Raw genomic sequence first — 27,952 nt, forward strand, 5'->3', positions numbered from 1 at the left:
CGGGAGCAGGCAGCTGGCTTTGGGGGTGGTGGGGGAAGAACTCAGTTCCCTGGGACTCCCACTGAGAAAATACCATCCCCACCCCACCCCTGGCGCCAATTTCCAGGCGAGGGGACGGAGAGATGCCAAGGAGGCAAACAGCCCCGTAAATTAGGGATGGGGTAGCACTGCTAGAGAGTCTCTGAGGTAGGAGGGAAGAAATATTATAAGATGGGGAATGAGGGGGGTGCTGGAGGCACAGGAGTAGCTGCCAAAAAGAGAGGAAGAGAAACAGAAACATCACACAAAGGCAGTTTGGAAAAAATGTTTTATTCCTCTTTGCACAGAGCAGTTTATGAAGGTGGCTATCTCCTGACTCCATGCATCTTTTACACAAAGATGCCCCCTTAAATATGCCCAGTTATCTGCCCCACTTCAGTGCTGGAGAACTGGCAGTTAGTAAGTGGGGCAGAATGCTTAAGTCGCAGGAAGGTTTTTAAAGGCATTTTTGTGGGGAGGAAGTTCTGGGTCAAGGGGAAAGATTAAACCCAAGAGTGAGTATTCCATTCTCCATCTTCCTGGGGAAATCCAAATCCCAAAGGTTTTATGAAGAAAAGCACCTCTCTCAGCGACCTAGAGACAGGGAGAGCACAGACCTACTGCTTAGGTGTAAGGCTGAGGCAGAGAGAGGGTAGGCTGCAGCGACTGCAGACCCACGGCAGAGGAGTAAATGCATGTCGGGGAGCTGAGGGGACAGAGACAGCCTAGAGGCCCAAGTCATAAGTTCCACTCCTTCCCAGTTCTGAGTAGAAACTTTTCTTCCCAAGACTAGAATGGAGTTTTAGTTTTAGGAACTGGCTTTGCTCCAGGACACAGAGAAGACAAACCAGGCAAAGATCCCACAGGTAGTAAGGGTGGAGAGTTAAGGTAGCTAACTAAGAGATGGACACTCACCACGGCAGTTTTGAAGCTATATGCCAGATCAGGGTACAGAATGCATTTTATATGCCCTATTCAATACAATTTAAATCACTGTTTCTTCCATGTTGTCCCTTCCCTATGAGCTATTCCCAATGCCTCTTCCAAGGCAGAGGACAGGGCAGTAAGCAGGAATGGAAGAAAACATTGAGGTCACTAAGTGGGGCTAGGGCTTAGATTGGATAAATCCCTACCCATCCCCACCCCCACCTGTTCTATAGAAAAGAATTCTCTTTCTCCCTCCCCTTGCTGGGCTGTCGGGATGAGGGCCAGGTAAAGGCAAAGGGAGGAAAACACTCAGCACATTCTTTCTCCTACTTTAATCTAAAGTGTAGCTACAGCAAAGGGCACAGAATTTACAAAAATGTCAGGGCAGGGGAGCATGTGAGCATAATCCAGTCTAGAAAGAAAGAAGGTGCTTCCCCTGCCCTATTATCTAAATATGCTGGGAGCTTTACTCCCAGAACTGCAAGAAGAATGAAAAAGAATAGGAAGGGTGTAGGGGAGGTTAGGGGGGGCAACCACAAACAGAATGGAGATTTAAGGATCCCTGTGATCCCCGAGATGACCCTGAGAGCATCGATTGGGGAACTAGATGAAAATTCACAGCAGACATGCGAATTTTTTGAAGAGGATGAAGAGCCAGGAACAGTGGGATCTTCACCGAAGGAGTGACCACTTGATCTGTTCTTTGGCTGACTGCAGCACCTGCAGAGATAAGAGCAGCATTGAGGAAAGCTTGCTGACAGGGCAAGGTAGGGATGAGGGCTGGGGATCTCCTTCCCCTCACTTGTCTTCCCTGTCTTTAGAAGAATGGAGAATAGAAAATCCCCAAGAGTAAAGAGATGGGAAGAAGCTCTCTAAGGCCCTAGCAGATTGGAAAATTCCAAAAAAATTCAAATCCATTGAGGGGATGAAGAGAGAAGAGGTATACCTGGTATAAAAGAAAAAAAAAATGGGAGTTACTGGACATATGTTAAAAGGGGCGGCGGGCAGGGGGCGGGTAACAAATCCAGATGGACTTCTTGGTGAGAATTCCAAATGGGTAGAAAACGGAACCCCTCCCTTCCCCCTACATCAGGTAGACAATCTATCCGCAGTCAAGGTAGCAAGATGGATCTGCAAAACCTGCATATTCTAGAATATGCATTTCCAGCTTAGCCCTCATTTGAATAATAAGAGAAAGAGAGAGTGTGTGCACAAATGCACACAGACCATCTGCTTAAGGCAAGCCTCTGCTGGGGAATAAATCACTGAATGAGGCATCAGGCAGGGAGGGTTTGAAGGGTACAGAGCAAGGCTGACAGCCACTGCTCACAGGAAACTGAGAAAGGAGTTGGAAGGAGGGGTAGGGAGTGGCTGGCTGTATGAGTCCCAGTTCTCTGGAATAAGAGGGAGCCAAGGAAGATGTGTCTTGAGTCTCTAGTCTCACTCAGACTTGGGAGGTATGGGTGGAATGCTGTTCTAGCCTCTTTAGTGACCCAGTCCCTCTGGAAAGGAAGAAGGGAGAGTCATACCTGAGACACGGTCTGCTCCGTAAGGGGGACATCTTCACCCTATGGCACAGAGACACAAGCATTTAGTGTGGGAGAAAGCTGGAGTAAGACCTGATTGGAGTCTGGTATTAGAGAAGAAAAAAGTGATCCTTTAAACTGAAACAAAGGGCAGATGCACTGAACTTCTCAGTCCCTTCTAGGGACTAGTACAGCTACAATTTTACTTGGCCAGAGGGACTATGAACAAAAAAGGGTCATTTCATCCAGCTTCCATTTTAAGGCAGGAGGACTTCTTAAAAGATTTAACTCCATTCCGAGTAACCAGCAGGTTATCTGATCCTCAACTCCCTTAACTTGGGGGTGAAGGACCTGATTCCCTAGTCAGAAAAGGCCTTCTCTGAATATCAGTATCACTAGGGAAAGGATGAGGGGGAGCCAGGAGTGGTTTAATGGATCCCACAAAGCCTGATGGGTAACGACAGCATGTTAATTTGAAGAAATAAACTGCTGCAACAGCAGCCTAAGAAGACAAAGAGGGGAGTTGGTGGGGGGACCCTCTCTCTTGCCACATAGAGACATATGTTAGAGGAGAAGATTAAACTATGCAAATGGAGCCCACAGCAGTTAAGAGAGAAGATTTCCCATTATCAAGCACTGTCAGCTTTCACTCTGTGGAGGTCAGAGCCAGGACATCTCTGTGAATGGGGAGATTTGCTTTGCTCAGACATCTTTGCACCCGTGTAATTTGTTGGTGGGCTCTCTCTGCATCCACCATTATCTCCTCAGCTGACCTGGGGCCTTCTATGGTTAACTCAGAGGCCCCTTTCTGATATCACTAGCACCAAAGAGGACTGAGGTTCTGGCAAATAAGTACTTCCTAATGGAGAGGTACCATCCTCAGTTATGTAACACTTTATTATTATTATTTTTTTTATTTTTTATTTTTGGGACAGAGTCTCGCTCTGTCGCCCAGGCTGGAGTGCAGTGGTGCAATCTCGGCTCACTGCAACCTCCACCTCCTGGGCTCAAGCGATTCTCCTGCCTTAGCCTCCTGAGTAGCTGGGATCACAGGCACGCACCACCACACCCAGCTAATTTTTGTATCTTTAGTAGAGACAGGGTTTCACCATGTTGGTCAGGCTGGTCTCGAACTCCTGACCTTGTGATCCACTGGCCTCGGCTTCCCAAAGTGCTGGGATTACAGGTGTGAGCCACCACGTCCAGCCCTATGTAACACTTTAAAAGACAAAACAGACACTCTTCTGTCTCAGATGATTGGATCCATCTCCAAGAAGGGAATAAGCCAACTTCAAGTTCCTTTATGATTTCAAAACCATAAATATTAAAGTTTATTTTATTTATCATTTATTAAATAAGTATGTATTAAATGTCCACTTTGTGCAAAGACTGTATGAGATGTTAGGCACCATATTAGGGGTAGAAATAAGTTATTTCTGCTTCTTTCTTTGGGACAATAAGAGAAGGGAAGAGAAAGGCTGAATGTATTTGAAAGAAAAAGAGAAGGTTGTATGTATCCTATGAGCCCCAACTACTGGACACATCCAGCAGGTCTGGCTCTGGAGGGTGTTTGTGAATAGATGTGGGGATGCAGAGAAGCACATTCCTGCTTACCCTTAAAGCCACCCGGTGTACCACCTGCTGGGGATCACTCTCTAGGATCACCCTGCAAAAACAAAGAAGAGATCATTGTTCACTCTGTCCTGAAGGCACAGAGTGCCTCGCTGTCGGGGAATAGGACCTCTGGCCACTGAGCCTGCTTGACTTAGGACAGGGGCAGTTATCCCACCACCTCACCCAAGATCAAGGCAGGTCAGAGAACTTACCCTCCATCTACAATTTCATCCACAGCCAAGAACAGCCCCTCCATGTTCTCCAGCAGTGCTCGCTTTTCTACATTTTTCCTGCGTCCCCAAGAGAAGAGAAGAGAAAAACCAACTTGTGTGTGAAAGAAATCCTAGGACCTTGTCTGAATTGAGGAACCTAAACTAGACCAATAAACATTTCCACCAACCACAAAAAGAAGTAAATAAGGTGAAGAACTTTTTAGCTAGTTCACTCAAAACCCTTTCTACTCTTGTTTGCTGAATAAGGAATGTATGGAAAGAGATTCAAATAACACAGTCAATTTCTGACTATTCAGGGGTTGATTATCCACACTATTCTTTCCTACCTGCCATGATGCTGCTCATAACATTGCTCATAAACACTGACATCAGTGGGTGGAAAAAAACGATATAAACAGAGCTAGGATTCAATCTGGAGGTGGCTGGGGGTGGGAGGGGTTGAATGCAAACCTTATTTGTACTCAAGCTCTGACAAACCTCCTGAGACATTCTCTGTTCCCTCTTCTCCCTATCCCTTACCAGCTCTACTCAGGCCCTGAGAAGAAGCCCAAAGGGGGGCAGGGTCTGCATACAACAGGCTCAGATCCAGTGGTTGGTGCATGTGGCCTGTCACATCCGTCAGTTTGAGTCTTTCACTAGATTACCTAAAATGAAGTCTACTCATTCACCTGGATAAGAAATAAATCATCCCCTTCCTGAGGAAATCTGAGCCATTCACCCTGCTGATTTTGCAGGGCTGAGAGTACCTGCTGTTCTGGTCTGGATGGATGTCTGTACTGGGTTCACTTGGGAGCTGCTGGGGGAATGAAGTTCAGAGCCCTGGATGTTTTCAGGAAAAGTAACTTATATCTCTTCTATTACCCATCTACACGGGTAACAGAGAACAGAGGGCTAGTGGGGAGGTGGAAAGGGAGGAGAGGGTAAATGGCAGAAGCTTCCTGTTTTTTGTTTTGTTTTGTTTTTTGAGACAGGGTCTTGCTATGTCGCCTAGGCTGGAGTGCAGCAGCATGATCACAGCTCACTGCAGCCTCAACCTCCTGGGCTCAAGCAATCTTCCTACCTCAGCCTCCTGAGTAGCTGAGACTACAGGCACGCACCACCACACCTGGCTAATTTTTTTATTTTTTGCAGAGACAGGGTCTCACTGTGTTGCCCAGGCTTGTCTTGAACTCGACTCATGCAATCCTCCTGCCTGGGTGCTTCCTGTTTTACAGAAGGGAAAAAACAAGGACTAGAAGTCAAAAAAAAAACTGGGCACAGTGGCTCATGCCTATAATCCCAGCACTTTGGGAAGCCAAGGCAGGTGGATCATTTGAGGTCAGGATTTCAAGACCAGCCTGGCCAACATGGTAAAACCCCGTCTCTACTAAAAACACAATAATTGGCCAGGCATGGTGGCGCGTGCCTGTAATCCCAGCTACTCTACTTGGGAGGCTGAGGCAGGAGAATCGCTTGAACCTGGGAGGCAGAGGTTGCAGTGAGCAGAGATCATGCCGACTCCATCTCAAAAAAAAAAAAAAGAAAAAAAAATTGGGAGTGTTACTTCCATTCCTGAAGTACTGAATGACATTTCATCTGGGACACTTCCTTATGCTTGCCCTTTCCCTACTTCTAATGTCAAGAATGAAGCCCAGGAAAGCACCTTGAGGATGCTCAGATCTGACAGGGCCACAGGGGATCACAAGAGTAAACACAGAGGTAAAGATTCGGCTCCCTCCCAGTCCTCTTCCTTAGTAAGAGAATTATTCTATGGGAGGGACATACTCTCCATCCATTCCTCCCCAGTAGCATGAATTATTGTGAATTAATAAACCCAACTTTTTTTTTTTTTTTTTTTGAGACAGAGTCTCACTCTGTCGCCAAAGCTGGAGTGCAGTGGCGCGATCTCAGCTCATTGCAAGCTCCGCCTCCCAGGTTCATGCCATTCTCCTGCCTCAGCCTCCGGAGTAGCTGGGACTACAGGTGCCTGCTACCATGCCTGGCTAATTTTTTGTATTTTTAGTGGAGACAGGGTTTCCCCATGTTAGCCAGGATGGTCTCGATCTCCTGACCTCGTGATCTGCCCGCCTCGGCCTCCCAAAGTACTGGGATTATGAGCGTGAGCCACCAAGCCTGGCAAAACCCAACTTCTAAAACTAAATCAACTCCCTGCAGCCTTTGCCAATCGCCTATAATCCCTGGGCCTGAAGAATGGTTACTTTATCTCCCAAAAAGAAATCAACAATGCCCTGCTCTTTCCATCATAACTTGAGGGAAAAAAAAAAGAATGTCCTGCTCACCTCAGCATCTGGCTCAATGAGTCGAAGAGGCAGTTCAGAACAGCCATGAGCATCAGCTGTTGGGAAACAGAGGAGGCAGAAGGATAAGGTTCAAGGCCCTGAAAGCTGCTACCTAAAAACAAAACCTCCTAATTCATTAAACATCAAAAGACACAGGCTTTCACAAAGGACCAAAAACATAAGGTGGAAGTGAGAGCACAACAGGAAGAGGATCTGTGATTTCTCACAGAAATAAATTCTGCTGCATGATCCCACAATTCAACATCTCTTTTAGCCAAAAGTTTAAACAGAACTTTCCTGTCACAGTCCTCTACAATGTCTTCACCAACTGTTTATGTGTTACCTGATGTCTTAGGTAGAGAAATCATTAACCAAGCAATAGCTGAGGTCAGAGGAAGGCTGCAGAGTTAGTGTAAAAAGCATGGACTTTAATTGGCTGGGCACAGTGGCTCACACCTGTAACGTCTAGACCCTGTCTAGACTCTGACTCTTATCCCAGCACTTTTGGAGGCCGAGGCAGGCCGATTGCTTGAGCTCAGGAGTTGAGACCAGCCTAGACAACATGGCAAAACTCTGTCTCTACAAAAAATACAAAAAAAAATTAGCCAGGCATGGTGGTGGGCACCTGCAGTCCTAGCTACTTGAGAGGCTAAGGCGGTAGAATCACTTGAGCCCGGGAGCCAGAGGGTGCAGTGAGCCGAGATCGCACCACTGCAGTCCAGCCTGGGAGACAGAACAAGACCCTGTATCAATTTTTTTTTTTTTTTTTTTTGAGAGTCTCGCTCTGTCACCCAGGCTGGAGTGCAATGGCGCAATCTCAGCTCACTGCAACCTCCACCTCCCAGGTTCAAGCAATTCTCCTGCCTCAGCCTCCCAAGTAGCTGGGATTACAGGCACCCACCACCATGCCCAGCTAATTTTTGTTGTTGCTGTTGTTTGTTTGAGACGGAGTCTCGCTCTGTTGCCCAGGCTGGAGTGCAGTGGCGTGATCTCGGCTCACTGCAACCTCCGCCTCCCGGGTTCACGCCATTCTCCTGCCTCAGCCTCCCGAGTAGCTGGGACTACAGGTGCCTGCACCACGCCCAGCTAATTTTTTGCATTTTTAGTAGACATGGGGTTTCACTGTGTTAGCCAGGATGGTCTCGATCTCCTGACCTCGTGATCCGCCTGCCTCGGCCTCCCAAAGTGCTGGGATTACAGGTGTGAGCCACCACGCCTGGCCTGTATTTTTAGTAGAGACGGGATTTCGCCATGTTGGCCAGCCTGGTCTCAAACTCCTGACCTCAAGTGATCTGCCCACCTTGGCCTCCCAAAGTGCTGGGATTACAGGCGTGAGCCACCATGTTCGGCCTATGTCTCAAAATTTTTTAAAAAGCATGGACTTTAAGTCAGACAGATATGGGTTTGAATCCAAGCTGAGCCATTTTCTACGTGTGACCCTGAGAAAGTTATTAGGTTGAACCACATCAGATAACTGCCACTTTTGTACTTTTCACAATGGTCACATACAAGTAATTTCATATGGTTCTTCAGGGTTTGGTTTCCTCATTTGTAAAACAAAGGCACTAATGCCTACAACTCATAGAAGTGCTACAAGGTTTAAATAACAATGTACTTTACAAAGCACTTATAATAATAAGAGCTCAGTAAGAGTTGACTTTCTCAAACTTTTACTTTTGCCTCAAATTATCTGGGGGCTTATTTTGTTTATCTATTCTCCTAGAAGTTGCTACCTGAGGCAAATAGCTTTTCCTGCATATAGGAAGCAGGTTAGGACTATACCCCAAGGTCTTCTCCAGTGACCCATTCAGAATGTATGGTTTCAACATGACCCAGGTTGTTAGCTAATTGGCTCAAACTCAGTCAGGTATGGACCCTTCATAGAAGAAGCAAGTATCCCCCTGCAATCTTGACCATACCTCAGAAATCCATCTTAAAAAACACTACTCAGGGAAGGGTATTAAAACATATATGATGTTTCCTAATGGATATAAAAGATTAATCTAGGAAAACTTCCTTTCTAGGCGATTCATTCGCCGGGCCATGTTTGTGAGGCTGGTGGGATCTCTGACAACTTCATTAGCTTGGTCAGAAGCCAGAGGAATACGGCTCTATTAGGGCCCCAAACCAGTGGCTATGTACTGCCTGTGGTTTAGAAAGTAGGATCAGAAATAGCAAAGAGGGGTGGGGATTCTCACCTCATTTTCATAGGAGCTGCCAATCACATAGAAATAGAGATCTATACTGCTTTTGTATACCACTGTCAGGCCTTCCAAGAGGGCAATTTCACCTGGTGGGGGAAAAAAAGTAAAAAGAGTGGGTGGCCTGAGATAAGGAAGTAGGAAAGAAGGAGTTACCAGTCAGGCGCAGCGGCTCACGCCTGTAATCCTAGCACCTTGGGAAGCCGCGCCAGGCGGATCACCTAAGGTCAGGAGTTCAAGACCAGCCTGGCCAACACGGTGAAACCCCGTCTCCACTAAAAATACAAAAATTAGCCGGGAGTGGTGTGCACCTGTAATCCCTGCTACTTGGGAGGCTGAGATGGGAGAACCACTTGAACCTGGGAGGCGGAGGTTGCAGTGAGCTGAGATCTCGCCACTGTACTCCAGCCTGGGCGACAGAGAGAGACTCTGTCTCAAAAAAAAAAAAAAAAAAAAAGGCGTTACCACCAATTCCTAGTATCCAGCTGTTTTGGGCTAAGGTGAGGCCGACTGTAATGACCTCCAAAGCCAGAAGATCATCTGCACTTTTTGGGTGGTGGCAGGAGAAGAGAAGTATGAACTTGGGGGAGTCTAAATGTATCTTCTGTAACCACCATCCTCCGTTCCTGCCCACTGTACCTATTTCCCTCCTTGTATATGAGACAGGATACTAGTCGATCCTTCGGAGGTGAAAATGCAGAGCGGTCACCTTTACAGACTTCCATTTACCTGCCCTAATGGATGCGGTACAATAAGCAGAGCTGCAGTTAAATTTGTCAAGTGAGGCTCATAAATCCAGGGACTAGACAGGTAGCTAACAGCCAACCTTCCAGCACGGTATTCCCGTGTGAGGTACACTCACCTCCCCATTACATTCTGAAGAGTTTATTATACAAGGGGAGGAAGAAAAAAAAAGAAAAAGGAGGCAGAGTCATTTCATCCTTTCTCCGCAGCCCTGTTACCACCCCCTTTCCACCATGGTTCCCCCCAACACGGGTAGTAGTGAAAGGAAAATGACCTACTGTCAGTCCGATGGGTCTTGTTGAAAATGTTCTTCTCAAAGGCCTTTTGCTCCTTGACACTGGGGTAGGTGTCGTCATAGTACTGGTCAGAGGGAAAGGAGACAGGGTTGGGTCACTAGAGCTGGAAGCCAGAATGATTAGTGACTATGTTTTGCCCTGGGATCTTGGATTTCTCTCCTTCAAGGCATGGGGCAAGGGAGAAATACTGACATGGAAAAGGAAGGACTGTAGAGGCAGAGAATGGGCAGTGAGTAATCCAAGAAAAATAAATAAAAGACCCTGCCATAAGCAACCCCACCTCACATTTCTAAGACTGTCTGAGGGCAGAAGCCTACCAACCCTACAGTGAGGCTCTGCACCTGTCTGCAATCTAGATCTCTCCTAAAACCATTCTCATCAAGTGTTTCCTAGGAGCTACCCCATGTCAGGAAGCAGTGCCAGAGAACACAAAAAACACTAGAAGCACAGAACACTTCCATAGATCCCCACTCACTGTATGAAGCTCAGGAATGGGGAAAGGCTACAAAAACCTCCTCCAAAGAAAGGCAAACCCTGCCCTATGGTCTATCGTAGCTTTCTTTTCTGCAAGCTGAAAGAAGCATCCAGCATACCACTGAGCCCATTCCCAGGCTCTCCCTGGCAAGGGGGCGGAGATGCAGGCTGCTAAATCGCTAGCTCTTTAGGGGCTAATCCGTCGCAGTCAGCTGAAGACCTATGACAGGTCTGGCATTTAGTAACTGGATAACTGTTTCAAAAGGTGTCCTGCATAGTTACATCCAATTACTGGGAGGAACAGCTGGTGAATTCTAAACTAATCTCTACCTGCTGATTGATTTATGCTATGCTCGCCCGGAGTTAATACACCAGGGACAGAAGAAATTTCTACAGGAGGGGGAGAATATGGAGGGAGAGAGGGTGTCCTTTCTTCTTTCTTCCAACAGATCTAAAGTTGGAAACATCACTCTGGGAAAGTCAGGAGGTAACAAGCTTGATGGTGACTATAAACCTAGGAATGGAACCTTGGAACTGCAAGCGAATTCTCTGGAAAAACCCAGGCAGGTGACATGGTAGAAGGGAAGGGGACAGGAATATGATGGACATGGGCGGGCTGCCTCTTAGCATCTACATACTGCTTTGTTAGGAACCAAGGTTTCAAAGCTTTTCCCTAATCTGATGCTGACAAGGAAGGAGGTCAAAGTCTGAGGACAGCAAGCAGGGCAGCAGTACAACTAAGGGACAAAAGAAAACAGGTTTTATCTGGAGTAGGCAAGATAAGATGGAAGAATTCAGGCCGGGTATGGTGGCTCACACCTGTAATCCCAACACTTTGGGAGGCCGAGGAGGGCGAATCATGAGGTCAGGAGTTTGAGACCAGTCTGGCCAACATGCTGAAACCCTGTCTCTACTAAAGATACAAAAAATTAGCCGGGCATGGTAGCGCGTGACTGTAATCCTAGCTACTCAGGAGGCTGAGGCTGCAGTGAGCCAAGGTCGCGCCATTGCACTCCAGACTGGGTGACAAGAGTGAAATTCCATCTCAAAAAAAAAAAAAAAAAAAAAAGATGGAAGTATTCTTAAAATTATACGACTGAGGAACATGAGTTAATAGGGGATCAGTCCCAAGATTCAAATCTCAGAATAAGCCTTTGTGCTGTTCCTAAACTAATTCAAAAGGGAATCTCACCTTGGCAAAAAGTCGATCTCCATCATTGTCCAGAATCAGGATGGCTTTGACAGTATACAGGGAAGGTTCCTGAAGAGATACGAACACACCTTCAGTCCTGAAGGCTCCCACCACCACTGGTAAACCAGATAACCTTCCCCTAGTCCCACTGGGGCTGCAAGGGGATACAGAGGTACCTCTGTAAGTCCCTTACCTCAACATGGTCAGATTTTGATATTTCCCATTGAGAAAGACCCAGGGTAAGTAAACTGAATTGACGGAGAAAGCATTTAAACAAAGGATTACAAAGTACCATCAGAGAAACAGTTTCTCTGACTCACAGGGGGCTTAATCAAGAGAGGTCATGCTGTTATTTCCAAATATTATGGTACAGTTATTTTCCAAATTACCCTCTCCCTTCCTGCTCTCCCATGTACAGGTGGCTATAGAATGTGACCAGATTAATTAAAAGGCACTGAACAAGGCCATTTAAAAATAGGGTTGAATGTCCTAGTATACTTGGAAGTTTCTGCAGTCCCAATGCAGTAGCAATGCAGAAGCATAAAGCAAGCCTTCCCTAAACCACCCACACACTGAGCAGAGGGAAAAGAGCGTTTACACACACACACACACACGCACAGGCACACCAGTTCTCAATGCAGCCTAGTAAAACAGCCATCTTCCAAAAACTCTCCTATGTTCTCCAATTCTTCCACTGTATCTTAACCACTACCACTTAACTTCCAAGGACAAAAGCCAACCTGAATTTTGGGGGAGTTAAGAAGTAGTGAGAAGATGATCTATCTGAGAAACACTCTGGGGCCTAGAGTGAGTGAGCAAGAGGGTAATTTTTTTTCCACTACCAAGAATCAAATAAGGAATCACAGCCTCAGTCTTAATGGTTCTTCAACGGTAAGTATATCACTTGCGAAACCTGTGGTCTGGTGCTCTCCTCTACCACTGCAACTTCGGGGGAGCCAGCTAACTAGAAGAAAAATCGTAGGAGGCTGAGGCAGGAGGATTGCTTAAGGCCAGTTCAAGACCAGCCTGGGAAACATAGGGAGACACCCCCATCTCTACAAAAATAAAAAAAAATTAGCCAGGTTTGGTGGCATGCCTCTATAGTCCTAGCTACTCAGGAGGCTGAGGTGAGAGGATCTCTTGAGCCCAGGAGTTTAAGACCACACTGAGCTATGACTGAGCCACTGCACTCCAGGCTGGGTGACAGAGTGAAACCCCATCTCTAATTGATTGAATAGAAAAAACCAAAAGTGTGGAGAGATAGTGATGTGTGCATGAAAGGTATTTGCAGCCTCACATTCCTTTTTTTTTTTTTTTAAGAGAAAAAGTGTCACTGTGTCGCTCAGGCTGGTCTTGAACTCCTAGGCTCAAACAATCCTCCCACCTAGGCCTCCCAAAGTACTGGGATTACAAGTGTGAGACACTGCGCCTGACCTACGTTCCTTGATTTTCTAATCAACATTACTTACCATTGATATCCCTTGTGCTGTGAGACAAGGCTGTTGCTTTGCTACCTCTTTCCTGGCCTTATTTAAGAAACCCACAGTCCTCATAGGAGTCAAACACAAAAGTATGTGTTTGACAGATATCCAAGAGTGAGGAGGAAAAAATCATTGCCAAGAACCCAGAAACTGCAGCCTCTACAAACATAAATTGCCTCATGAGGCTTCAGGAGGTTTATGGTTCCATGCAACGAATCAACCCTGTTTGCGGGGGCAGAGGAGGGCAGTTCAGAATGGGAGTAAAAGGAAGCCAGTCTTTTGACAACAAGGTGATGAGGAACATAAGCTTTCCCTACTTGAATTCTTGAGGACTGCAATTTTTGTTTTCTTCGCTGGTTTGTCCCATTTGTCCAGAACAATGCCTGACACATACTAAACTCTCAATATTTGGTGAATAATTCAGAGAATAAAGGAAGTTCGAGAATAAAGTTAAAATATCTTGATGCAGTATGCATCTAGGGGACTACTTATAATTAGACTTCCACATATAAGTGGATTTTCTGATGTGGCCACTTTGGGTGATATTACTACCAACTTTATCCCTCCTCTGATAAACACTCCTTAGAGATACCCATCCTGTATATGTGACACTCTGGAATAAACAGGGCATGAGTAACTCCTCTCTCAAACTAAAGAGCTTTGTTGCCTAGTGGAGGGAAGTCCTCTAGAGTCTAGTCTTAAAAGGTCACAAGTAGAAGCAGCTCTCCTAACTCCTAATTCCTCACAGAAAGATCTTCCTGTAAAGCAGGCTCAGTTCTATAACAACTTGGGTCCTCAATTCCAAAAGGGAGACAACAATGGGAATGAGTTTTCTTAATGGAAGAAAAGAAGTCCAAAAGGAACAAAATTTAGACAAAATCATTTTTTCCCACAACCTTTTCCTGGAAATCTTTGGCTCTGTTCCTCTATCCACATTCACAGCAACTTTAGAGAGCTGCCCATTAGTTTAAGCTGGGCATTAACCTGGCATAGGAAACTGGTTCTTGCAGCCATAGAGTCTGGCATCCCTAGAACCAAAAGAAAAGAAAAGCCCTAATGGCCACCAGCCAACTGGAAGAGTCAGACAATGTCCTTTGTGGCCAACACGGTGTGAGTGCCTATGACAGCCACACCAGCAAAGAGACAACATATCCCCGGGTTCTGCTCTTGGTTCTTTTCACTGTCTTCCTAGAAGACATTATCAAAGAAACCCCCAAAACAGAAACATTGGATCTTCCTGGGAAGAATAAAAGACAGGCTAAGGAGGACAAGGATAAAGACTAGATTTGACATAGAGCTTACTGGAGCTCTCAAAAGGGAAAGAAGGCATTACAGAAAAGGCTGGTCATTTCAAACTTCCAAAGGAGGAAGCATACTAAATAAAGCTGAGAATTTAGGCAGGAGCTTAAATGCTGCTTCAATTCGCCATTCTGCTACAGCTGGAGCCAGCAGCTTCTTTACTTCTCCTGCCACCTCCTGACTGCAGCTGGTTCCACTTCAGCCTGGGGCTTTTACCTCTCAGGAGTGGGGAGGGCTATGCCATAAAACTAGCCAGTTTAAAGGCCCCAGAAGTCATTACTGATAATGTAATTTCATTTTAAGTTTTTGCAAAGGGCAAGTTTATAAATAACTCCCAGCTACTGAGAAATGGGCTTCCAGGACAATGGACTAGGCTTGACCTTGTAACACATTAAATGCTGACTGTCGAGAAAGACCTTATCAGCTTAGGGCCACATTGAAAGAATTTAAAAGGTCTATTCTTCCCTCCCACTCCCAAAATGGGTAGCTGCTAGAAAGCTTTCGAGACAAAGTTCTGTGATGCACTGACTTTCAGAGAGCCACAGCCTGAGTGTATAACAGAACTTCACCTCAAATGCTAATCGTGCTTGGAAATGATGTATAGGCAGATTGTTTTGTGGGAGGTTGGGTGACTTAGACAGATTTTCATGTATTTATGTTTTTATTATCAAGAAAACAAGAATGCTGTCCTTAAGACAAGTGAAACACCACAGAACAAGTAACTAGGCTGCTGCAAATGAATCTTTGATCTCAGGGGCTTCTTTTTTTTTTTTTTTTTTTTTTTTGCGACAGAGTCTCAGTCTGTCACCCAGGCTGGAGTGCAGTGGGGCAAACTCGGCTCACTACAACCTCCACCTCCCGTGTTCAAGTGATTCTCGTGCCTCAGCCTCCCAAGTAGCTGGGACTACAGGCACACACCGCCACGCCCAGCTAATTTTTGTATTTTTAGTAGAGATGTGGTTTCACCAAATTGGCCAGGCTGGTCTCGAACTCCTGACCTCATGATCTGCCTGCCTCAGCCTCCCAAAGTGCTGGGAATACAGGCGTGAGCCACCGTGCCGGACCTCAGTCAGGGGCTTCTAAATCCTGGTGAAAAGCATCAACATCTCCAAGAACTCTCTCCCCTAGCACATAGAGGACTAGAGTGGAAGAGTCATTCCTAGTGCTGCCCCCTGTGGGCCTTCTCGGTGACCTGCAGCTTCCACAGGATTATAGTCATTCGCAAAAATATTTTTCAAAGGCAGCTCTGGATAAACGCTCTTTTTTTTTTTTTTTTGAGATGGAATCTCGCTCTGTCACCCAGGCTGGAGTGCAGTGGCACGATCTCAGCTCACTGCAAGCTCCGCCTCCCGGTTCAAGCTGTCCTGCTTCAGCCTCCTGAGTAGCTGGGACTACACGCGCCTGCCACCATGCCCGGCTAATTTTTTGTATTTTTAGTAGAGACGGGGTTTCATCACTGTAGCCAGGATGGTCTCGATCTCCTGACCTTGTGATCTGCCAGCCTCGGCCTCCCAAAGTGCTGGGATTATAGGCGTGAGCCACCGCACCCGGCAAAAGCTCTCCATTTGTGTGTCTTGTAGGACAAACTAGTAGAGATGGGCCCTGAAAAAATAACTGAATTAAGTCTGTTCACAATGTATATAGTAAGAGAACCCTCTGGGGTAAGATCTTAGTAAGCTACCAGAAGACTGGGGGAATAGTGTTTGGGGAAGATAGGATACTTGGGAACTATAATGAATTGACTCATTTAGGGGAAAAAAACAAGAAGCCTTTATGGAGGCAATTACAGGATGCTATCTACAGAGCTGAAAGAGCACAAATAAGAATATGGAGGCCAGGCGCAGTGGCTCATGCCTGTAATCCTAGCACTTTCGGAAGCTGAGGCAGGAGGATCACTAGAGCCAGGAGTTCAAGACCAACCTGGGCAACACAGTGAGACCCTGTCTCTGCAAGAACTTAAAAAAAAAAAAAAATTAGCCAGGCATGGTGGCATGCACCTGTAGTCTCAGCTACTCAGGATGCTGAGGCAGGAGGATCACTTGAGCCTGGGAGTTCAAGGCTGTAGTGAGCTACAATTGCGCTACTGCACTCCAGCCTACACAAAAGAGACCGCCTCAAAAAAAAAAAAAAGAAGCTGACTGAGATCACTAAAAAGTTCTTCATTGTCTACTTAAAAATAAATCCTTCCAGCCTGGCCAACATGGTGAAACCCCGTCTCTACCAAAATTACAAAACTTAGCCAGGCGTGGTAGCAGACGCCTGTAATCCCAGCTGCTCAGGAGTTTGAGGCAGGAGAATCGCTTATACCTGGGAGGCAGAGGTTGCAGTGAGCTGAGATCACACCACTGCACTCCAGCCTGGGTGACAGAGCAAGACTCCAACTCAAAAAAAAAAAAAAAAAAAAAAAAAAAAAAAAAAAAAAATTCCTTAAGGCCATACCAAAAGGGGTTACCCTGATGTGGCAATGGGTCTTGATGAATTAAAAACTGTAACAAGATTCTCTTCTCTCAATCCTGTTTATAAAGTAAAACTAAGAAGGTAAAAAATAGAAGGAGAAATTTCTAGATACCACTCCCAGCTCCAAGTGGCTAAATAGATACACTTCCTGACTCTGTGCCAACACTTTTTTTTTTTTTTTTTTTGACAGAGTTTCACTTTGTTGTCCAGGCTGGGGTGCAGTGGCACAATCTTGGCTCACTGCAACCTCCGCCTCCCGGGTTCCAGCAATTCTCGTGCCTCAGCCTCCTCAGTAGCTGGGATTACAGGTGATGGCCACCATGCCCAACTGATTTTTTTTATTTTAGTAGAGACGGGGTTTCACCATCTTGACCAGGCTGGTCTTGAGCTCCTGAACTCAGGCAATCTGCCTGTCTCGGCCTCCCAACGTGCTAATATTACAGGTGTGAGCCACTGCACCTGGCCTCTGTGCCAACTTTTACTTTTTTTTTTTTTTTTTGAGACGGAGTCTCGCCCTGTCGCCCAGGCTGGAGTGCAGTGGTGTGATCTCCACTCGCTGCAAGCTCTGCCTTCCGGGTTCATGCCATTCTCCTGCCTCAGCCTCTTGAGTGGCTGGGACTACAGGCACCCACCACTACGACCAGCTAATTTTTTTTGTATTTTTTTTTAGTAGAGACAGAGTTTCACCATATTAGCCAGGATGGTCTAGATCTCCTGACCTCGTGATCCACCCGCCTCAGCCTCCCAAAGTGCTGGGATTACAGGCGTGAGCCACCGTGCCCGGCCTGTGCCAACTTTTTTAAAATTAAAAGCTCCTTTGGGGTTAAGGGCTCCAATTTGCCAGCCACAATCCTATGGACTTCAGATGAAAAGAAAAGAAGAATTAGCTAAAGTCTTTTGACAGGGGAGAGCAGTTTTTACAAATCAGATTTTTTTTTTTTGAGACAGTGTTGCTCTGTTGCCCAGGCTGAAGTGCAGTGGCATGATCTTGGCTCACTGCAGCCTCTGCCTCTTGGGTTCCAGCAATTCTCCTGCCTCAGCCTCTCAGGCAGCTGGGATTATAGGTGCTTGCCACCACGCCCGGCTTATTTTTGTGTTTTTTGTAGAGACGGGGTTTCACCATGTTGGCCAAGCTGGTCTCGAACTCCTGACCTCAGGTGATCCACCCACCTTGACCTCCCAAAGTGCTAGGATTACAGGCATGAGCCACCACGCCCAGCCTATATCAGATTTATTAATATTATTATTATTTCTTGTCACCCAGGCTGGAGTGCAGTGGTGCCATCACAGGTCACTGCAGCCTCAACCTCCCAGGCTCAAGCAATCCTCCCCCTTCAGCCTCCCAAGTAGCTGGGACTACAGGTACATGCCACCACACCCTGCTAATTATTTCTGTATACAAACAAGATTAGATTCAAAAAGCACAGCTTAGGAAAGAGTGGGAGCCACTGGTACCACAGAACACTACCCAGCTGACATGAGACCAAATACTGGTTATAAAGAAAAAACTCAACACATGACTCGCGAAGAACTGACGGCAGGAAGAGACACCTACAATCTTCCTATCTGACACAGATCCAAAACATGTAAAGCACAGTCAACAAGAGTTTTGATATTACAGGAGAAAATGTCTCTAAACTCCTACAATCCATCTCTTAAATAGAGACAGGGTCTTGCTATGTTGCCCAGACTGGACCTGAACTCCTGGGCTCAAGGAGTCCTGCCTCAGCCTTCCAAATAGCTAGGACTACAGGCATGCACCACCACGCCTGGCTACAATACTTGTATTATAATGGGGATCAGCCATTAACTCAAATTTTCCCTTTCTCTGAGATTCAGCTTCTTCATCAGAGAAATGAGAGGCTTGACCTAGATCAGTTAAGGTTAATGCCTTTTTTGAGTTACAGCAGACCCCTTTGATAAACCAATTAAATCTATGGACCTTATTCCCAGCAAAATACATTCACAAATTTTTTTATGATTTCATGGCTAGGCATGATGGTTCCCACCTGTAATCCCAGCACTTTGGGAGGCCAATGTGGGGACAAATAGCTTGAGGTCAGGAGTTCGAGACCAGCCTGGGCAACATGGTGAAACCCTGTCTCAAATAAAAATACAAAAAAGTTAGCTGGGCATGGTGGTGCATGCCTGTAATCCCAGCTATTTGGGAGGCTGAGGCATGAGAATTGCTTAAACCCCGGAGATGGAGATTGCAGTGAGCCAAGATCATCGCACCACTGCACTCCAGCCTGGATGACAGAGCAAGACTCTGTCTCAAAAAATATATATATAAATAAAAATAATGTTTTTATGATTTCAAAGAGTTCACAGAGTCGAGTTCAGAATTAAATGAGATTCTCTCTGAAGATAATAAGATGGTGTAGAGGGGGCAGGAAAAAGAGGAGAAATGAGTGATACTTTTGTAAGTCACCCCCTCTACTCTACCTGGCACCCAGTAATGACTTCAATAAATGTGTGTGTGGCCTTCATAAATTAATAAGTATGACTGAGAAAACTAACGGCCAGCAGGGGGAATAAAGGTCAGCAACCATGCCCCCTCCAGCTTTCTTTTTTTTGCCCCTTTTTTTTTTTAGACCGAGTTTCATTCTTGTTGCCCAGGCTGGAGTGCAATGGCGCAGTCTCGGCTCACTGCAACCTCCACCTCCCAGGTTCAAGCGATTCTCCTGCCTCAGCCTCTCAAACAGCTGGCATTACAAGGCGCCCACCACCACACCTGGCTAATTTTGTATTTTTAGTACACAAAGCTTTGCCATGTTGGTAAGGCTGGTCTCGAACTCCTGACCTCAGGTGATCCGCCTGCCTCAGCCTCCCAAAGTGCTGGGATTACACGCATGAGCCACCATGCCCAGCCGCCTCCAGCTTTCAATGGCTGAATTTGGTGACTATGAAATGGGCAGGACAAAGATAACCAAACCCTAAGCTTTTTAGGAATGCAAAGTCTCAGGACCTTTCTCAAAACTCAGAAAGGCTGTCTGTTGGAAAATTTTTTTGTTTTGAGACAGAGTCTCACTCTGTCACCCAAGCTGGAGTGCAGTGGCTCACTGCAACCTCTGCCTCCTAGGTTCATGCTATTCTCCTGCCTCAGCCTCCTGAGTAGCTGGGATTACAGGCGTGTGCCACCACGCCTGGGTAATTTTTGTATTTTTGATAGAGACGGCGTTTCACCATGTTGGTCAGGCTGGTCTCAAATTCCTGACCTCGTGATCTGCCCGCCCCGGCCTCCCAAAGTGCTGGATTACAGGCGTGAGCCACCGTGCCCGGCCTTGCTGGATAATTTTTTACCCAGGGGTCACATAGTCTCTAATTCTTCAACTATCATGGAAGTGAAAGAATCACAGAAATGAGGGACAAAGCAGTACTGCTGGGAAGAGAGATGAACTGAATGAGAAATCAGACTGTACTCCAGACTTGAGGCCTGAGAGCACCATTAGAACATTCTGCCTTCTCAGTTTGGTAATCCAGGAGCCCTCACTTAAATATTACTCAGAAAAGAAAAAAAATCAAACGGGGCTAGATCCATTCCTGATGAGTCCTGGGTCATGATTTGTATCATGATTTATCCCTCTACTCCCCGCCACAGCTCCCTGCTTTTGCTCCTGAAAACAAAAAGCTAGTCTCTGAAAGACTGAAATGACAGCCTCTGTGTTATCTTTCAGTCTATTTATGCCCCCAAATCAACCCCCTGAGGCAGAATTGCTCTGTTCTCCTCTGGTTTTAGTCTCCCTCTAAAACTACACAACAGAAAAGAAGTTGCAGAAAATTAGTTGATCGAGTTATCCAGGGCAATTGGCTATGGATGGGATATCTGCATTGAGAGTGAGAAAATAAGCCGGGCGCAGTGGCTCACACCTATAATCCCAGCACTTTGGGAGGCCAAGGCGGGTGGATCACAAGGTCAGGAGTTCGAGGCCAGCTTGGCCAACATGGCGAAACCCCGTCTCTACTAAAAATACAAAAATTAGCCAGGCGTGGTGGCGGGGGCCTGTAATCCCAGCTACTCGGGAGGCGGAGAGTCGCTTGAACCTGGGAGGCGGAGGTTGCGGTGAGCCAAGATCATGCCATTGCACTCCAGCCTGGGCAACAACAGCAAGACTCTGTCTTAAAAAAAAAAAAAAAAAAAAGTGAGAAAATAAAAAAGCAGTCTTCATCTGCAGCACATATAACTTAGGTTACACAACAGGAAGGACTTCCTGAAGAGATGGGTGTGGTCAAACACCAGAAGAGGTGACACAGGCTAGGGAACGTAAGGCCAGGAGAGAGCCCCCTAATAATCTGATGTAAGGAAACCTATTCTGGATGGGCGCAGTGGCTCACGCCTATAATCCCAGCACTTTGGGAGGCCGAGGCGGGTGGATCATGAGGTCAGGAGATCAAGATCATCCTGGCTAACTCAGTGAAACCCCGTCTCTACTACAAATACAAAAAATTAGCCGGGCGTGGTGGCGGGCGCCTGTAGTCCCAGCTATAGCGAGGCTGAGGTAGGAGAATGGCCTGAACCCGGGAGGCGGAGCTTGCAGTGAGCCGAGATCGCGCCATTGCACTCCAGCCTGGGTGACAGAGCGAGACTCCGTCTCAAAAAAAAAAAAAAAAAAAAAAAAAAGGAAACCTATTCTGCCCAGAAACAGGAGGGACAGAATGTGAGAGGGCCCTTGCCAGCACAAGCATCTTACAAGTGCATGGACTCATTCTCCCAATCCATCTTCATCAGCTGTCCCCTGGGCACTCTGCCTTTCCTCTTCCTAATTACTCCAGCACAAGTGGGTACATGAGTACTGATTCTTTATCCCTGCTCCATCTGATTTGCTCCTCTAGTTTCCCTTTCCACAACCTGTTTTCTTGTCAACATCCAGACTCTAATCAAGTCATGTCAATGGAGTAAAGTAAGAAACAGCAGCAAGTATCTATATAAAAAGGACCCTAAACCTGCCACTAGGCTCCATCAAATACCTGGATAATTGCATTCATCCTCTGCCTCCCAAGGCAGACCTGGCTTCTCAAGGGTCTGGTTTTCTTCACATGGAGGCCCCCCTTCCACTTCTGACCATGTGACAGCTCCCCTAGATCTTTGATATAATTTATACCTTGCCAGGGACCAACTGTTTCCCACCACTGTGAAGGAGAGGGAAAAAAAATATATAAATACGTCGGAAATCTATAACAAGGTCTTCTTGGAGGGCAAGACATGGGGAGAGTTAGAAGCAGCGTCAATTGCTCTTTCGGGGTTTTAGTTCAAGCCGAGGTCTGCTTCCAGCAATCAACCATTAAAACAAGCCGGCCAGAGTAACAGCACAGTTTATTCTTATCATTTAATTTGAAGTGTCAATAAATTAAACTTCAATCAATTAAACTAGGTGTGCAATAACCCAGATGGACACCCCGACACCAAGATAATCACAATAAAAATTTTTATTGCTGCCAGGGACCTCACCGGGGGCAGTGCTGGCACTGCTCGCGCTCTAGCTGAGAAATATATCTCCACAGCGCAGGAACGAGGAGATTGCTTCTCCTAACGAAATGGAGGGGCCAGGCACCAGCAAGGACGCAGCTGGGAGAGGGGCACAGGGGACTGCCAGGAACGAGATGGGAGTGCTTTAGGGGCTTAATGTAATTGATACCTTTGCCCAGAGCAGGGGGAGGGGGGCATTTAGGCCAAGTACCTCTACTGTTAGGGCCAAAGGAATTTAACAAAAGCCCCATTAAGATGATTCAGGAAGCGAAGGCCAAGGAGCAATATCAACCTTTAAAGTCACTGACATATTCTGCATAGTTTCCTCCTCCATATATACTCATATCCTTGTGCACTTTGGATGGCCTGATTTTTGAATGAGGCTTAGAATTTAGGATTTGGTTATGGTTTTAAAATATTAAGGTAAGACAAAGTACAGAATTAGAAGTCTAGTCTGTAAAGCACTGGGGAAGCACTCTGAAAGTGAATCCAGAGAGGATTAGGAAAAATAAAACCTATGAACAAAGATTTAAAGATCTAAACCGATACAGAATTCAGTTTTGTTTGTTTTTTTGAGACAGAGTTTCACTTTTTGCCCAGGCTGGAGTGCAATGGCCCTCGGCTCACTGCAACCTCCACCTCCCAGGTTCAAGCGATTCTCCTGCCTCAGCCTCCCGTGTAGCTGGGGATTACAAGCGCGTGCCACCAGGCCCAGCTAATTTTTGTATTTTTAGTAGAGACAGGTTTCACCATGTTGGTCAGGCTGGTCTTGAACTCCTGACCTCAGGTGATCCACTCACCTCAGGATTACAGGCGTGAGCCACCGAGCCCAGCCCGAGTAATTCAGCTTTAAAGAAAAAAAGTAAAGCGGGAAGGAGGAAGGGGAAATCCTTAAGATTCCATAGGTTATTAATGGTGAATGGTGAACCGCAGAGATCCTCTCCATTCACAACTCAAAAAGCGAGAACCAGCAGAAACAGCAAGAGAGAAGAAGCCAAGTCCAAAGATGCAGGCTGAGATCACTATTATTAAGCATTGGGAACTAAAAGAGATGAAAGGATCCCTTTCCTTAAAGCCTAAGGAGACCTGACAGAGATCAGAGAAATCTGCTTGAAAGCTAGAGCTGGATTACTTAATTCAAGAAAGAAATGTGACCATGTGACCCATTGTAAAGTACCTAAAAGAAGGGAACTTATTGTTATTTAGAAATTCCACAATCAGCCGGGCGCGGTGGCTCACGCTTGTAATCCCAGCACTTTGGGAGGCCGAGGCGGGCAGATCACGAGGTCAGGAGATCGAGACCACGGTGAAACCCCGTCTCTACTAAAAACACAAAAAATTAGCCGGGCGTGGTGGCGGGCGCCTGTAGTCCCAGCTACTCAGAGAGGCTGAGGCAGGAGAATGGCGTGAACCCGGGAGGCGGAGCTTGCAGTGAGCCGAGATCGCGCCACTGGACTCCAGCCTGGACGACAGAGCGAGACTCTGTCTCAAAAAAAAAAAAAAAAAAAAAAAAAGAAATTCCACAATCAATGCAAACTTTGATCAACAGTTCTTCTTGACCCCCTGCAGCTTACCCATCCCTTTTTCTCGACATCCTGCAGCTATGTATGTACCTTGCAGAGTTAAGGACAGAAAAATATGCTTTGATCAGATTGTCCCTAACCGCATTACATAGGTTTCTCATAACAAAGAATCAGTGTGGTTTTAAAAGCAAAGTCCAGGGTTACCTGACCAAGTTAGCAGGGATCTGTGAATGCAGCCCATTAGGCATAGATTAAAGCAGAAAAATAAGGAAGAAGCAGGCTGAAACAGACTTCACTGAGGAAGAAGAGACAGAGAACTAAGGGAAGAGAAATGTGACAGAGAGACTTTTTCTTTTTGAGACGGAGTGTTGCTCTGTCGCCCAGGCTGGAGTGCAGTGGCGCATCTCGGCTCACTGCGACCTCTGCCTCCCAGGTTCAAGTGATTCTCTTGCCTCAGCTTCCTGAGTAGCTAGGATGACAGGCATGGCCACGCCCAGCTAAGTTTTGTATTTTTAGTAGAGACCGGGTTTCACCATGTTGGTCAAGCTGGTCTCCAACTCCTGACCTCATGATCCGCCCACCTTGGCCTCCCAAAGTGCTGGATTTACAGGCGTGAGCCACCGTGCCCGGCCTTTTTTTTTTTTTTTTGAGACGGAGTCTAACACTGTCTGCCGGGCTGGAGTGCAGTGGCGCGATCTCGGCTCACTGCAACCTCTACCTCCCTGGCTCAAGTGATTCTCCTGCCTCAGCCTCCCAGGTAGCTGGGACTACAGGCACACACCACCATGCCCAGCTAATTTTTGTGTTTTTAGTAGAGACAGGGTTTCACTATGTTGGCCAGGATGGTCTCCATCTCTTGACCTCATGATCCGCCTGCCTCGGCCTCCCAAAGTGCTGGGATTACATGCATGAGCCACTGCACTTCGCCCGACAGAGAGACTTTCACATATGACTCCCCCAACTTACCCACCACACACAGGCCCATTGTTAAAAGGGCTCCCCAAGTATTATCTTCCTCATTCCTTTACCTTTAAGCAGGCTCCCTTCTAAACATATATAAAAACTTCCAAAGAAACCAATTCCCTAGAATCTATCCTAGTCTGCCAATTGGGTTCAGGGGGAGGTTTTTTATTCTTATTTTTTGAGACAGGGTCTGGCTTTGTCACCCATGCTGGAGTGCAGTGGCACAATCATAGCTCACTGCAGCCTCAAACTCCCAGGCTCAAGCGATCCTCCTGCCTCAGCCTCTTATAGTGCTGGGATTACAGGCATGAGCCACCACACTCAACCTCTTACTTGATTAAGAATACCTGCTGCCGGGCACAGTGGCTCACTCCTGTAATCCTAGCACTATAAGAGGCTGAGGCGGGAGGATTGCCTGAGCTCAAGAGTTCGAGACCAGCCTGGGCAACACAGTGAAACCGTCTCTACTGAAATACAAAAAAATTAGCCAGGTGTGGCAGCGTGCACCTGTAGTCCCAGCTACTTGTGAGGCTGAGGCAGGAGAAATTGCTTCAACCTGGGAGGCAGAGGTTGCTGTGAGCTGAGATCACACCACTGCACTCCAGCCTGGGTGACACAGCGAGACTGTCTCCAAAAAAAAAAAAAAAAATTGCTAACTGGCCAGGGTGCAGTGGCTCATGCCTGTAATCCCAGCACTTTGGGAGGCCAAGGCGGGCAGATCACTTGAGGTCAGGAGTTCAAGACCAGACCAGCCTGGCAAACATGGTGAAACCCTGTCTCTACTAAAAGTACAAAAATTAGCTGGGTGTGGTGGCGCGTGCCTGTAACCCCAGCTACTCGGGAGGCTGAGGCATGAGAATTGCTTGATTCTGGGAGGCAGAGGTTGCACTGAGCCAAGATCGCACCACTGCACTCCAGCCTGGGCAACACAGCCAGACTCTATCTCAAAAAAAAAAAAAAAAAAAAGATATTTGTTAACTGCTTGGTACAGAAAATATTTAAAACTACTCAGATTTTAAGCTTTTTACCTATACTTGACCAACCGACATAAGGAATTAACTGTCTTTAACTGAAAGAGAGGAATTAAAACCTGTTATTCCTTTATCTGACGGGGATGTGAATGTGTATGCATAGGAGATCTGAAGGAAAATAAAAGACAAGCTTCTTTGGAAAGAGGCCTAGAGTTCAAGCCAATTAAGGAAGGAGGCTGGGAGTTAAATTCCTGCACTATACTACCTACCTACCTACACATACACACACACACACACCCCTCCAAATCGCAAAATAGGGCACTTTTGAGAGAAATTCTCTGGTCCAGTTCTAAAAAGGGGTAACAGGTATTTTATTTGTTAGAACAAGCATAAAGCATCATATGGACAAGAGGGCTAATACACCCCTTTAGCAACCACAATTCTCATGTAACCAGAGAGGGAGAAATTAGCATCCTAAATCATACAATAAGAATTCCTGGCCCAGCGCGGTGGCTCACGCCTGGAATCCCAGCACTTTGGGAGGCCGAGGTGGGTGGATTACGAGGTCAGGAGATCGAGACCACCCTGGCTAACACGGTGAAACCCTGTCTCTACTAAAAAATACAAAAAATTAGCTGGGAGTGGTGGCGGGCGCCTGTAGTCCCAGCTACTCGGGAGGCCGAGGCAGAAAAATGGCGTGAACCCGGGAGGCGGAGCTTGCAGTGAGTCGAGATCGCACCACTGCACTCCAGCCTGGGAGACAGAGCAAGACTCCGTCTCAAAAAAAAAATTATAATAATAATAATAGGCCGGGCGCGGTGGCTCAGGCTTGTAATCCCAGCACTTTGGGAGGCCGAGGCGGGAGGATCACGAGGTAAGGAGATCGAGACCACGGTGAAACCCCGTCTCTACTAAAAATACAAAAAAATTAGCCGGGCGTGGTGGCGGGTGCCTGTAGCCCCAGCTACTCAAAGAGGCTGAGGCAGAATGGCGTGAACCCGGGAGGCGGAGCTTGCAGTGAGCCGAGCCTGGCGAGACGAGACCTGTCTCAAAAAAAAAAAAAAAAAAAAAAATGGTTCAAGCCTATAATCCTAGCACTTTGGGAGGCCGAGGGGGGCGGATCACTTGAGGTCAGGAGTTCGAAACCAGCCTGGCCAACATGGTGAAACCACGTCTCTACTAAAAACACAAAAAAATTAGCCGGGCGTGGTGGCACGCGCCTATAGTCCCAACTACTCGGGAGGCTGAGGCAGGAGAATAGCTTGAACCCGGGAGGCGGAGATTGCAGTGAGCCAAGATCGCGCCACGTGCGCACTCCAGCCTGGGTAACAGAGCAAGCCTCGGTCTCAAAAAAAAAAAAAAAAAAAAAAAGAATTCCTAAGGTCTAAATGGGTAGAGAAAAGGAGAACAGAATAAGGAGTCTAGAAAAAATATTCCACAATCCATGCTAACTTTATCCGGTATCCCAGAACTTTGATGGAATACTGATTCTTTATAATGACAAACCTATATAATAGGGATTAACAGGAAACCGAAGACAAAACAGTTTCCTGAAGGAATGTGGCAGGGAATCGGCAATGGAGAGTCAAACTTGGGAAACCATGAGGAGGAGTCTGTAACGACAAAACATCTGTATTCTTTTCTTACAATATGGGGCGAGTTTGGTGGTTTAATAAATTAAAATCAGGATATCATCCACAATGCTAAAAATAAGGGGCAACCTGAAGGGTCCTAATCCAGTACGCCTACAGGTCTGTGTATCCTAAGGAGTCTATGTGCTGCCTTCAACTTTCCACCGACTCTATGCCCTCTCCCCGGCAGGGCTTCCTACTCTAAACCAAGGCTTTAGCTTCTACATTAGGCCACACACTTATTCCAAGGGTCAGCAGAACCTTCAGTCCCCAAGAATTACCCAGAACTCTCCTTCCCCGTCTCCCACTCGGGCTGAACCCTGACTCCCGGCCCCTGTGGACACCACAGCATCTCTGCTGCCCCTCCAGCTCCTACCAAAATCAGCGCCTCCATCTTGCCCCGCAGCTGGTGCCGACGTGGAGCCGCAAAAGTAACGCCGCCGCTGATTGGCCATACGTTCCCATTAGGCCCCGCCTAGGATAAGGATCATTGGGTAAGGCTTGCTTTATTGGCCAATTATTGTACTAGCTTGCTTACCGGAAGCAAAGTGTCCAACCAGAAGGCGCAGGTATTTGATTGTCAGCTTGAATACTCAATAAAACGCCAAAACCTCACGACTCATTGGGGTGCGACGGTCAGTGGGGCGGGGTTGTTT

General features: G+C 46.7%; 1 protein-coding gene across 2 annotated transcripts; it reads right to left on the reverse strand.

Moving 5' to 3' along the window:
• Positions 1–1,262: 1,262 nt before the first annotated feature.
• On the reverse strand, positions 1,263–27,752 carry COPZ1 (COPI coat complex subunit zeta 1). Of its 2 annotated transcripts, none has more exons than XM_032173504.2 (9): positions 27,673–27,752; positions 11,505–11,573; positions 9,821–9,902; positions 8,796–8,887; positions 6,598–6,653; positions 4,298–4,375; positions 4,086–4,137; positions 2,475–2,513; positions 1,263–1,665 (listed from the first exon to the last, which is right to left on the reverse strand). In XM_032173504.2, the coding sequence occupies exons 1-9, from the start codon at positions 27,688–27,690 to the stop codon at positions 1,618–1,620; spliced, it is 534 nt and encodes a 177-aa protein (XP_032029395.1). In that variant the 5' UTR covers positions 27,691–27,752; the 3' UTR covers positions 1,263–1,617. The 2 variants fall into 2 exon arrangements, with proteins under 2 accessions (XP_032029395.1, XP_032029394.1); XM_032173503.2 differs by lacking the exon at positions 27,673–27,752 and adding an exon at positions 21,710–21,851.
• Between the last annotated feature and the right edge of the window lie 200 nt (positions 27,753–27,952).

This window comes from Hylobates moloch, unplaced genomic scaffold, assembly GCF_009828535.3.
Source record: "Hylobates moloch isolate HMO894 unplaced genomic scaffold, HMol_V3 SCAFFOLD_13, whole genome shotgun sequence".
NCBI lineage: Eukaryota > Metazoa > Chordata > Mammalia > Primates > Hylobatidae > Hylobates > Hylobates moloch.